Source organism: Labrus bergylta, chromosome 4, assembly GCF_963930695.1.
Source record: "Labrus bergylta chromosome 4, fLabBer1.1, whole genome shotgun sequence".
NCBI lineage: Eukaryota > Metazoa > Chordata > Actinopteri > Labriformes > Labridae > Labrus > Labrus bergylta.
In genome coordinates this window covers 22,600,268-22,613,184 of record NC_089198.1, presented here as the reverse complement: position 1 = coordinate 22,613,184, position 12,917 = coordinate 22,600,268, and the positions used below count along the sequence as shown (strand labels likewise).

The window sequence follows — 12,917 nt, the reverse complement described above, 5'->3', positions numbered from 1 at the left end:
TTCGACTTGGCCTACTTAGAGTGGAAATCATTTAGAACCTTTTTCTTTTATGAGGGACACTGCATGGCATAATCTCAAGCTATCTCACAGCTCAAATTCCTGATTGAAGTCCAGTGATTGGCCAAATCAGCAAGACTGACCTTTGCACTTTCATTTTAAGTGTCAAAGAAAAATGAATACTTTTTCAGTTCTTCTTTAATCAGGCTGATGACTTTCTTATTTTGGGACACCTCAGAACTTTGTGTATCAGTCATTCTGTATCTCTCTTTGGTTACTCCTGGAGAGCTTAGTTTGATGCTGATCTTCCAGTGTGTGGGAGAAAGAAGGTGGAACCAGTGGGTTATTTTTGAAGTAGAAACCCACTCACACACAAACATTATCAAAGTAGAAGACTCTCCTGTTGATGTGAGCACACTTAGATCAAAAGAAAGTCCCAGTGACTAGTCAGTGCTTTTTGGCATTCTTTGCAGCTCCAGATAAGGTACTAACCAATGAGTAAGACAATAGCCCTTTTTCAACATGTATAAGAAGTTAGGATCCCTCAGGATATTTGTGTGATAACAGTGTCAACCTATAGATCAACAAAGACAAGAGTAAGAATTTCCCTTTGGAGCGTTGTTGGGAAGTTATTTGCCTCAGTAAATTTTAATAAACTGCAGTTGTTCTTGTTTACATGTACCTGTAGAGAATCTCTATGGTCTATATTCAGAACAATGTTGTCACTGTACTTGTAGTCATGCCGTGACCCAAAAAAGACCATGTGTCTTTCAAACAAAATAAGTCTCTTCGTGCTCTTTAATGCCTTTAGGTTATCATGTTCTATAAAAATGTGAAGGGCACCTGGAGAGCTCTGCCTACTCTCAGATACTTTCCCAATTAACTGTGTGTTAATCAGGGCTGTGCACCCACCCCCCACTGCTTGATTTATTCTCCAATGTAGTCACTATGTTCGACGGAGGGTGCAATTCGCTTTCACACAAAAATCCCCCTCTGCAGTAACTCTAGGCAAAGACCAAGGTTCAGTGGGTTCTTATCAGGGAAGTGCTGTTTGCTGACAGTGCTGCTCTGGGCTCTCACTCACTACCCTCACGCACTACAAAAACCTCATCAGCAGCTTTACACATGCCTTGATTGGACACATCAAGATTTTTCATGTGTGACCATGACGTTGAAGGTGCAATATTTTAGCGATAAATTGTTTTATTACTGTCCTGCACATGCCATTTTCAATTAACCATATTGAAATGGCTGCCATTTCTTCCAAACCCCAAAGTCTCAGTTATAGTGAGTTATAGTGTAGCCTACAGCTGTCTTTCAGGTTTGCAATAAGTATAAACCGAGAGGATTCAACAAATTATCATGATTTCATGATTTCAGCAGCTAAAAAGTCAATTGGTGAAGCTCGAAAGTGAAAATGGGTCATGCTAATGTTAGCATTTAACATCTAGCTAACATTACAGTCTGATGGTGTCACCTCCCTGCAGAATGTAGCCTAATGGACACCAATGGAGAGGACAAAAATAACTAGCTTATGGTAATTTATTGAGCTAACTGAATGTACAACATGCCTGATTACCTATTAGCTACTGTCATACAACAGCTATCATTCACATTCAACCACTTCCAAGCTCAATTGACCATTAAATAGTCGTTCATGATATGTTATGAAGGACATAAAAATCCTTTCTGATTGAAATATCTAAGGGTTTGTGTCCGTCTTCTAACTTTTTTGCAAGCTTCTTACTTATTAGCGTAGCTCATATAGTTAGCTAACACCCTTACACTGAAGTATCAAACATTAATGTTAACTTTGAAAAGACATTAGCTTGAAAAGCTTTTATTGCAAACATTTGATGTTGTCTAATGGTAAAGACTTTTACCTTGACATTTAACCTAATGTCCTTTCAAATTTTCATTATTACTTACTACTTCAGTAAAAGCAGTCAAACAGTGAACTGATCAAAAATTCTCAGACGTTAATGTGATCACATCAGTACAATATTTTAGGAGTATTTGAACTTCTCATCCCAATCAGAGAAAAATGGCCGCCATTTGACAAGAAAGATGCTGTAAAGATTTGTGCTGAAGAAGCTTACACGTTTTTCCAAAACAGAAGTACAAGAATATAAGTAAGCTAATTTCTGAGTTGAAACCCCCTTTACTGTTGGGTAATCTCTTTCATTTGACCATTTGACCGTTCTTAGCCATTCTTACTTCACCATTTTAAAACCTGAAGTGTGGTTAGGTAGCCAGCCTATTGTTTCTCAAACAGAAGGGAAAAAGCTGCTAATGAGCAAAACTGAAGACCTGTTTTAATTACTGAACATCTCAGAGATGTGAGCAGTGATTCAGAGGCCATTGACAAGGAGGTTTTGGAATTAACAACAGCAGAAGTAAAAAAAAAAAAAAAAAAACGATGGAGGAGAAGAGGAAACTCAGCTGAGGGATGACACTGCATTACAGCCGCAATTTTTCCACCTGTTACACCCCATCTTTGTGCTGTGCTGCTACTGCAGATGATACTAAAAATGTTATAAACATTTATCATAGCAGCAACCAAACCGCTGCTATCTTATAGTATAAAGAAAGGCCACAGAGTTCTTACGGGATTGAGTGGCCGAGATTAGGCTGGGAAATCATGGCATGGAGCCATACGGACCTCATGTGACCAGTGAAAGGTCACGACATTAGCCTGTGGGTACAGGGAGTGGCTGCACTGAGTGCCTTTAGTGGTCAACCAATCTCTTTCACTCGTAAAACAATGGGCCGCCTTGACTGAGCTCTGTACATGACAGAAGGCTGGTGAGCTGCTGCAGCGGGTAGCAGAACGTGTGATTCATATTCTTGTTTTGACAAAGTCAGCAAAACAACCAAAGCTTCTTTAAGGATTACCACTATTATTAATTGGCTATTGGCTCGATCATTGATGATGTCATTTCCACTTTCACTGTGTGCAGTTAGGGTCCCAATGCATTCAAATGTGTCCTCCTTTTATAAGATGTATGTCCTGCTAGTTTTGTCACCCCAGGGACCCTTTGTTTGCATCATTAGTGAGTTTCATGAAGGGGAAATCAGATTATTTATGTCAGTAGAACAGAGGGTGCAGCAGAGCATTGTGGGAATGCTGATCTAATGGGTTTGTGAAGGATTAGGGTCAGCCGGAGTAAGGAGCTCAGAGCCTCCTTTCCAGAAACTTTGGTCCTCATTGTGTAGCTCCATCTACAGAACATGTACCACCTTTTGTATATTTCAACACTTATTTTTTAATTATATATTTATGATATACAGTAGCTCGTACTGAAATGTAATGGTGTCTGTCCGTGCATGTGAGCACTTTTCTATAGCTCACCACAGGATGTACTTTCCCTATCTCAATGCGATGGCATGTTCAGCACACATGATGCCTTATACATAATTGAAGAATTAAAATCCCATGCGGTCCATGAGCAGTGAACCATTACTTTTCTCCCAGCGGCGTGCAGCGAAGGGGTCCTGAGGTTAGCTGGTTCAAACTCAGCAGGTCTTGCACCCATCGCCCTGCTCTCAGCTCATTGGCTTTGTCATTCCAGCTGCGATAGTGTCTGTGAACAGAGAGCATTATTCATGTCCTCAGAAGGGGGCAAGTCCTAATTGAAATTCCAGTCTTTTCCACTGGAATGAAGCGGGGCCGCCGACACCCACTGTATTATGCTGGCCTTGTCACCTTGAAAGGCCCATCTGGAGACTGTTCACATTCCTGACCACTAGAAAAGACCTATTAGAGAAAAAAAACTGTGATGTAAAACAAAAAGGATGAATGAAGTGGGACAAAAGACTTGTGCAGTTTGAGAAAAGAAGCATTACAGTAATCTGCACTTTCTATGGGTTGATGTGAAGTCATGCTCTGCTCTGCACTAACTAAAGGGCTGAACTGTCTGGTTGCTCGCTGCCAGTGTGGTGTGCATGCTAATGGCTGGCTGAATGAATCAGTGCCATTCTGATAGAGGAGAATGGAGTACAAGGAATTTCTTTCTAGTTAGTTCACTCTCACAGAAGCTTACTGTCTTGATCTGTCTACTGTCTCTGAACAACAACTGTACACGCTGATTTATCGCCTTTATTTAATGTCACAAACTCTGCGCTGCACTGTAGCTGTGACAGTGACCTTTTTAGTTTTTGATACAAGGACGTTATTGATGTTTTTTTGTGTGGTTAGCCATGAATTGTGGGAAAAAAAAGTAGGTATTTAAAATAAAATATTTTTTGCCAGTGCCTCAGAGTGCAAGGCGAGGTCTGTGCAAAATCAGATAAGGGGTTGCTCTGAGTCAAGGGTAGGTAAAGAAAGGTGTTTCTCTGTGTTAAAAGTCACAGTATTTTATAGAATAGTTGTAATAATGTACAATGGCCTTGAATAATGACTGTGTAACATCATTCAGTATAAAAACTCTGCATTGAGGTCATCAAAGTCATTGTCATAAATACTGTGTGATCAGGTTGCACTTGCTATTCATGATTCTTTATACAAGTTTATGTGTAAAGTCTGTCCTGCTAAGAAGCAGGTATTTCAGTCTCATCTGGGAATGAATCAATGTAAATACTGTAATTCATTTTTTTATTCCTACTTGTTGTATGATTTACATGATATTCTATAAGAGCAACTAGCTCATAGTCTGGTTCTGGAAGTCTTTTGTTCCGTGTTTTCACATACGGCTGTAAAGTGTTTGTGTCCGTTGCAGAAAACCTTACAACACACTTTCTCTTTCTCTAACTTCTTTATATCTCCTCTTTGTTCTCTCTGCCAGGGATCGAGCTGTGCCTGCCAGGATGGCGTTTCTCCATGACCATGGTGGCCAATTTTGTGGTGTTGGGCGGTCAGCTGTTGATGCCTGGGGTGGCTTACCTCTGTCAAGACTGGCAGGTTCTCCAAGCGATCATCATCTGCCCCCTCCTGCTGATGCTGTCCTACATCTGGTAAGGAATAGAACCAGGAGCACCTTTGCCCCCACTTTCTTTGCGTTTATTCTTCTTTTTCAGTTTAAAAGGTGTTGTTCACTTGTAGTTTAACATGATGCACTTGTAATGGGTAAATATGTGGCACCATCTGCACTAAAATTCAACATGTGTTAGATTCTCATAAAAAAAGCGAGTGTTGATGTAGTATGAATTAAACCTTGTTAAACCAAAGGGGCCTTTGCAGATATTCTTGGTTTAAACAAAAAAGTGGAGAATGTCTGAGCTCCAAGGACAAACTTGTGAATTCTCAGCTGAAATAAGTGTAATGTCTTTTCATTAACACACTGCCAGTGACCTCTGCTGTGACCACAGTTCACAGTTTTGCTCCAGCTCAGGCAATAAATCCTCTTGATTTCACTTCAGTATATTCTCTCCTGTAACACACAGTTCTCCACAGCATTGCTAATATGTGCAAAGCTGGCAGAATAAAAACCAAGAATGTACATTTAACCACAGAGTTGAAGGCAATAGCATTTTTCTAAAGGTGCTCTACAAAAAAGCTGTTTCCCCTGAGAAACTGTTAAAATATTATGATCTGATCGAAACATCAATACAGTGCACTCCAATCACTGTAGGACACTGAGAGGAGAACTAATGGGGTATTGATGGGATTTCCACAATGGAGCAGTGCAGGGTTCAAGAAACCTGAGACATTAATCAGTGTAATCATTCTAATAAATGGCTGAAACACAATGTGTATCCCTTATCACTCAGGAGTTAAGTTGCTAAGCTTGTGGAAGGCACTTGTAACACTTGGTTGTCATGCAATCATGGCCTTGACAGATAAAGAAAAGGCCACAAAATTAAGAACTTGAGGGCACGAGTTACTTGACATGAATTATAATTCTTGAAAAAATAGATGCATAAAAACAGCTCATAAAAAAAATCAGTGAGGTCAGACTTTCCAAGAGGACTCTGGGAGTGTCATTAGTGTGGACCCATGTTGACTTTCTTAATTAATCCAATCAGTGATTAAGTTGACAAAGTGAATAAGGTGTCTGTATGTTTATATATAACTGTTAGGACTGAAGAGTTCACTACCACAGATGATCAAAGTTAGCTGAGTTCGGGTAAACATCATCAAGCTACATCAGTGCAAGATCATACATTCTGTGTAGACATCTGTTCCAGAGAAAATTAACCAGCAGGGTCAAATGTGTTGCTGTGGATGACTTTTTTTAGATGAACATATTTCTGTGAGAAGAAACCCTGACAGCTCAGGAGAGGAATATGTGCTGCATCATGCACAACACAGATCAGACAAGTGTGACAAGTGAAAGTACAACTATGTGTTTGTTTGTTAATACCATGTGTGGTTAGGCTAATTTGAGACACCCGTTAGTGCTATTTGAGAGTTAATGGGAAGTTTTTAAAAGACTGATTTCCCTCACATGAATAATTTAACATACAGGGTTTCTTTTCTTCATTTGATTTGAAATGTGTGAGAAGTTCTAACTGAGATTTCAATCAGCCAGTTCCTTTTCATTTTCATTGGCTTTTCTTTGTCTTATTAACAAGGACATCCCCCGTCTTTTCCTCAGGATCTTCCCTGAGTCACTGCGTTGGCTTCTGGCCACTCAGCAGTACTGCCGCTCCAAGTGGATCATGGGACACATCGCACAGAAAAACCGAGTGAACATGGAGCTCGACGCAGATAATATCCTCACAGGTGACCATTGTGTTTGCATTGAAAACGACACATTAAAGGCTTACATTTACATAATGATATTGTAATTACTGTTTCTGTTGATCGTTTTAAATCTTAACATTTGATCAATTTTGCTGCATTGTCATATTTGAAGCTTTTTGTTTGGTGTGTTGTTGTATTCCCAAAGCTGTTCTTCCTCAAAAAAAAAAAAAAAAAAAGGTGGATTGGCAAGGTTATATCAGTTTCCTGTCTGGTTACCATAGAAACAGACCATTCAGAGGTAGCAGTGGGTGTTGTACATTGCATTATGACTCTATAATGTTCCTTTATTTCATTAAAGCAGGGGTGGATGGACTTGAGCTGCCCTGATGGCAGATGGACGCAGGTCAGACTCTTGACCTTTGAGGCCGGGTTAACTGATAAGTGTCTGCACTATGAGGACGGATGGAGTCTGAGATAAAAGCCATGCTGTTGTTAATGTCATTACTAATTGAACTTGAAATAGAAGTTTTTTTTACATTGTAACGTTTTTAACATTTGAGCACCATGGCTGGGGAAATCCTCAAAGACGAACCACTCAGTGTGAAATCAGAGATACTTTTTTAAAACTCTGAAACTGCAGCATTAACAGAAGTACTCTGCGATCGACATTTATTACCCCCTCTTGTTTTATAGTAACTGCGTGTCCCTGACACTTCCAGTAATATTTCCTCTTTTTAACAACTCAGCCTTAAATAAGAAGTCAGCACAAAATGTACTTATTGCTTGTTTCATCACAGCTGAGGAACTTTTAAAGCACAGAGACATGACAGATGCATGTGTATCCGCCGATTAGTTCATCTTTGGTAAAGTGAGCGCAGTAATTTGCATACAGTAGGAAAATCTCAGTGTTACAGCCAGAGATAACCTCGAGGCGTTGGTGTATGGAATGCAGTCTCATGCCTGAGTCAACACGGACATGCAGTACCACAAAGCCAAGGTGTGTTTCTGTGGCAACCTGCACACTGATACTAAAACATCCACAGTGTGCTATGTCACATATCAGCGACGGCTCAGGGACATGTTGGCCCCAATGGAAATGTTCCTGTTCTTCTGTGAGCAGCGTTGTCATGCAGTGCCTGTTAGACAAAGCAGAGAGGGAGAAGGGGGATGAAAATGCTCATTAAAAAGACTGCAGGTGGAATTTGTTTGTGGTTGTAAGAAATCAGGGGCGCCCTTGTTTATTCATATCACCTCACTATGTTATACTCAAGTCAGTGTATATGTCGGTAGAAACTCACATAAAAACGTTATTATGTGCAGTTCGAGATATTTTTGATCATTTTTTCTTTACATACATTTGCAAAAATGTGTTGTGTGGTATTTAGTACTGTCTTTCTGACAAATACTTATTTCTTTTAAAGATCCCAGTGTCTCCTTTCAATCTTAAATGTTTTGCCATCTTTGGTTTATTGATGTACTTGTCAGGGTACAGAGGTCATCATGTGGCTTTAGTAGATATCTTTTACAGCCCACCTGAAGCCATGGAGGGTAACAAACCAAAATGTTTCTTTCTGCAATAAAAAGGAAACTTTGTTTTATATGAGCTTTAAGTTCTCCCTTATTTACTCAGGCATTTATATAACTAAGATAACAAGAATAAACTATGCAGACCAAAGATCAAAAAGAATAAATTGCCTTTATGTCCAAGAGAAAACTAATAGAGAAACTAGGCGTCCCATGACCAGCCTATATGAAAATATAAGAAATAACTATTATGCTAAAATATTGACATGTGCTACTTATGTCTGATTTTGTCGACGCCATAACATGAATGTGTTTTCTTTTTTTCCAGAGCTGCAGAAAGCTCTTCAAAAGAAACCCAAAAAGACGTGCATAGTGAAAATGGTCGGGACGAGGAACCTGTGGAAGAATATTGTCGTGCTCTGCGTCAACTCGTAAGTGTTTGTCTTCTGTGTTGCTACTTTAAAAAAAACAAAACAGTTTGGACAGTTATATGTCAGGTTCTGCAGGTGGGAGGATCTAAAAAAAAACCCAGAGCGAAAAGAAAAGGGGAAATGCGTGTGTGTGCTTGAATGTGTGTGCAGGGCGAGGCGGTGCCAGTTAGACACGCCATTTTGTGCAGCCAAGATGCCACTATTAACCTGTCGGCTTGATACTGCATTGATCAGCAACCCTGCCTTTTTTCCTTCTACATTTTCTCTGCTCTCTCTTTTCATCTCAGGAGGGATCTCTGTTCTTCACTCTCCATGTCAGATAGGCAGAGCTGCTCTAGCTCTGCTTCTCTGTGTCCCTGACTCCCTCAGTCAGCATTAATTTTACATGAGCTGTGTCCTTATGAAACATTAGACAGCCAGGGGAGAGGGTGTGAGTGTTTGCTTGCTTTTTTTGTGGTTGTATACCTTTGGTGTGTCTGCTTGTGTGTCAGTGTTTACATGTGTGCAGATGTGGGGATGAGAGGGGAAAAGGAGCTCAAGCTTGAAATCTCTTTATTAATTTTATTACGATTTTTCTTTTAGTTTACTTTGTTGTAGTTTTTCTGTATTTCCTTCTGTTTGTTTTCTATCTTTGTGCTTACCATTTCATCCCCTCCCTATTTTTATTTTCACAATTGATTTATCACCCCCCCCTACTGTTTATTCTTAACTAACTTTTCCTCTGTATTCTCTGGTTCTGTATGTACCTGATCATTTTGCCCTCTGTTTGTTCTGTATGAAGGCTAACAGGCTACGGGATCCACCACTGCTTCGCCCGCAGCATGATGGACCCTGAAGCCCACGAGACGACCATGTTTCATAACTTCTATGCAGACTACTACACCATGGCGGGCATCGCGGTGGCGTCTTGCATGGCCCTTTGCCCGGCGGTGGGCCTGATGGGGCGGCGGGGCGGCCTCCTCATGTTTATGATCATCACGGCCCTGGCATCACTGCTGCAGCTGGGACTGCTTAACTGTGAGTTCTTTATGACGAACACACGTCCAGTTAAACATGAAGTTTACTGCGATGGTGAAGTGAATTGGTTTTGGTCATCTGCAGAATTTAGAGGCAGGAAGTAAATCATGACTCTTGTGTACCTTAAACCGCACTTTGACACCCACTTGAGAAAAAAAAAAGTCTGGTACTCTTTTATTGTTTCTTATCGTTCATAAATCTCTTAAATACAAAAATCAACTAAGAGCTGATCCTTCTACCAAGTTTGGTCTGTGTAAGCCTCATTAATTCATATCATTGTACCATAAAGCTGCATCGTCATCAAAAAAACTACAAACTGAGACACATCTCTGCCCTGTTTGGCATACTCCTTTATTTTAAAGGACGTAGTCGTAGCTGTGTTGAAACACTCACTAGTTTACTTAGTTTGATATCATCCAAGGCTGCACAAAGGTCTCTGGCAGGTATTCTATTTTTATCGTGTTTATTTTCTATCGTTTGCTAATAACATCATCGGCCGTCTGTTAGAGATCATTTTTAACAGCCTTAAGAGACAGTTGAGCTTGTAGGTTTTAAACACAGTTTCAGTGTAGCTGTAGTTCCAGAGAGGAATCTCTGAAAAGAATGTAAGAATACTAGACTATATCATCTTAACACTGCACTATATGTCTTCATTATTGCGTTGACTTGCAGTACCATCATTTTCTGATGACGTGATCATATCTCACAGCTTCTCTCAAAATTCCCACAATTTGAATCATTCTGAGCAGAGTAAATCCACAATGCCTCAGGTTTTTGCATTTTACATGACACTCTGAATAACTTTGTCTCGCGTTATCCTTAATGTATTTTTCATTTTCTCATTAAGCCACATAAACGGTACCATTCATGTTTGCTATTCAATATGGCCGCTTTAAAATATCAACACATCTTGTATTCATTTGATTTGTAGAGACATTTTGATACACTGTTTATACTTTGTAAGCGTTCTTAGCTATATTATAAAAATATGTGTCTTTGAATTCCATCTTTATGTGTTTTGATTTGCCATGTAAGAAAAGGAGAGCTGAGTGGTACAACTTCAAAAACAATATTTTTTAAAGTATATGTATATAGAGGTTTAGATTTATAAAATATTCTCACTAATTTCACGGTTCTTTTAAGAGTCCTCTTATTTATCTCTATTCAGTGATGAACACAAAAGGAATATTTAGCCAAACGTGTTTTATTCAAACATTGCTGTTTTCAAAAGGAGCACGGACTTCATTTGAGGCGTCTGGACCATCAGCAGTCTACATTCTGTCCACAAATGCTGCTGTAGTTGTCAGTCAGCGTCCTGAGGGCTTTGCTGCCTTTAGTAGTTTCTAATGGAGTAGTCGGACATGATTACAAACTGCTGCTTTAGTCAATGTTTATCAAAAAAGTGCTCCAGAGGATCAAAACAGTATACAAGTCAGTTTATTTAGTTACAAATGTACTAGACTTAATGTTTAACCTGAGTCAACACAAGAGTTTCATGTTTACCATCATGACGTTTGCAACAGTGTGATGACGAAATTTGCTCAATGTGTGTTCTTGTTTTTGTTCCTAATGTTTGACTCTGGATTGAATTTGTTCTTCCTTTGTCTGAGTGATTGTGAAGATTTTGACTGTTTTGTGTTTCATTACTGACACATATCTTTTCTTCTCCTTCCGTCTCCTACAGTGCTGGGGAAGTACAGTGACCATCTGAATATTGGTAGGATTTATTGCTGTTCTATTTCAGTATTGCACTTGAATCAGGGAGATAAACTGATTAATCACAATCAAAGTCACCCAGTCGCCTCTATCAGCCTCACATCTGTTAATGTGGGAATTGAATTGTTGCCCTATCTCTGATGAGCTTTTCGAAAATCTGCAGCATGCAGGCATCTTCCAGTATTTCATTCGGCGTATACAAGCCCTGTAGAGACACATAATGAAGTGCTCGATGTAATTATGTCTCGCTATTCACTTTGTTTATCCCCTTTGTGTTGAAGAGGGTGAGTCTCTTTGTTATAGAGCTTTGAATCACACAACTAGCATTCCTTTTGGTTTCTCCTCTGTTCATCAATATCTTTAATCTCTCCACACTAATCCCACAACAACTGATCACAGAGCATCGTCCTTACCATGTCTCATACAGCCTTAATTCATACATTAGCTTTGGAAAGGCCATCATATTCTCTTGGCTCTTTACCTCTACTACAGTTTTAAATCAGTTGTGATTATACATTCTTACGTTCCATTAAAAACCTGCCTTATGTGAGAAAACTTCAGGAATTCACTAAGATATATTGTAAGGTCTTTTGTAGAACTAGAATATGTATATAAATTAGTTTTACTGAGGCAATACAGTATGTGGCATCCCACTGAAGCAAAGAAATGCTTCAATAAGTCAAAGCTTATAAGTAACTGAATTGCCATATCAGCACCATAGAATACATAATGTTGAAATTGAAATAAAAGTTGGTGAAAATGTTGTAGAATTAAAATATTTACTTTGAAATATCTTACATTTTTTAAAGGGTTGTAAAGCTTAAGAATAAAAGTTGTTTTATTTTGACTTTAACAACTGAGCAAGCAAAGATTTTCAGGAATCAGTCAGACGTCTCTCCTAGCAATACATCCTGTGAGTCACATAATCAAAGAAGATAAGCCCGCATGAGTAATTGAAAACCTAATGTGCTGGTGGTTGTGAGATTGTGTCTGTAAACACAAATGCTATTCTTTAGATGGATGTTTTATAAAGTTGTCTTAATTATATGAATTAATTGGCATTTAAGGTTTATTCAGTTATGGTTACATTTTTATCGTAAGGTAGTAGCTCTCAAAAATGTAATTACAGAAGCCTTTCTTTATTTATAGAAATCCTTACTATTGTCCATATTATTTACCAGAAATCCATTATCTGTTCTCTATATGTTGTATAATGCTGCATGATTAACTTTCAAGCACTATAATGTATTGTAATAACACAATATAGGCTACCGCATGTTCTGTTTACAGACATGCTTGTTTCTATGCTACCCCTTTAAAAAAATACAGCACTCTGGTCCTTTTTCAAATTACTCAGGTTAATGAGTGCAATCTGGCAAACGTTTGTCTCCTGCTTTGTCTGCAGATAACTCAGGTACGCTGAATAAGAACTTCTCCGTCGCCTTCTCCATCATCGGCATGTTCTCCTCCCACGCAGTCAGCAATTTGAGTATCTTCTTCTGCGCTGAGATTACGCCCACTGTGATCAGGTAAGGCCACTGAAACACGGATACCGTTACAATAGAGGAAGATGAGGAAATGTGGATGATCTGCTTTTATCCTTGAGA

General features: G+C 39.2%; 1 protein-coding gene across 1 annotated transcript in view; it reads left to right on the top strand.

Moving 5' to 3' along the window:
- The window catches only part of LOC109985079 (solute carrier family 22 member 23-like), a 35,696-nt gene that overhangs the window by 17,570 nt on the left and 5,209 nt on the right, over nt 1-12,917 (top strand). The window contains exons 4-9 of the mRNA XM_020635318.3: nt 4,782-4,950; nt 6,534-6,661; nt 8,475-8,577; nt 9,359-9,594; nt 11,279-11,311; nt 12,716-12,839. Coding sequence (XP_020490974.2) covers nt 4,782-4,950; nt 6,534-6,661; nt 8,475-8,577; nt 9,359-9,594; nt 11,279-11,311; nt 12,716-12,839 — 793 coding nt within the window. The remainder of the gene's footprint in view (nt 1-4,781; nt 4,951-6,533; nt 6,662-8,474; nt 8,578-9,358; nt 9,595-11,278; nt 11,312-12,715; nt 12,840-12,917) is intronic.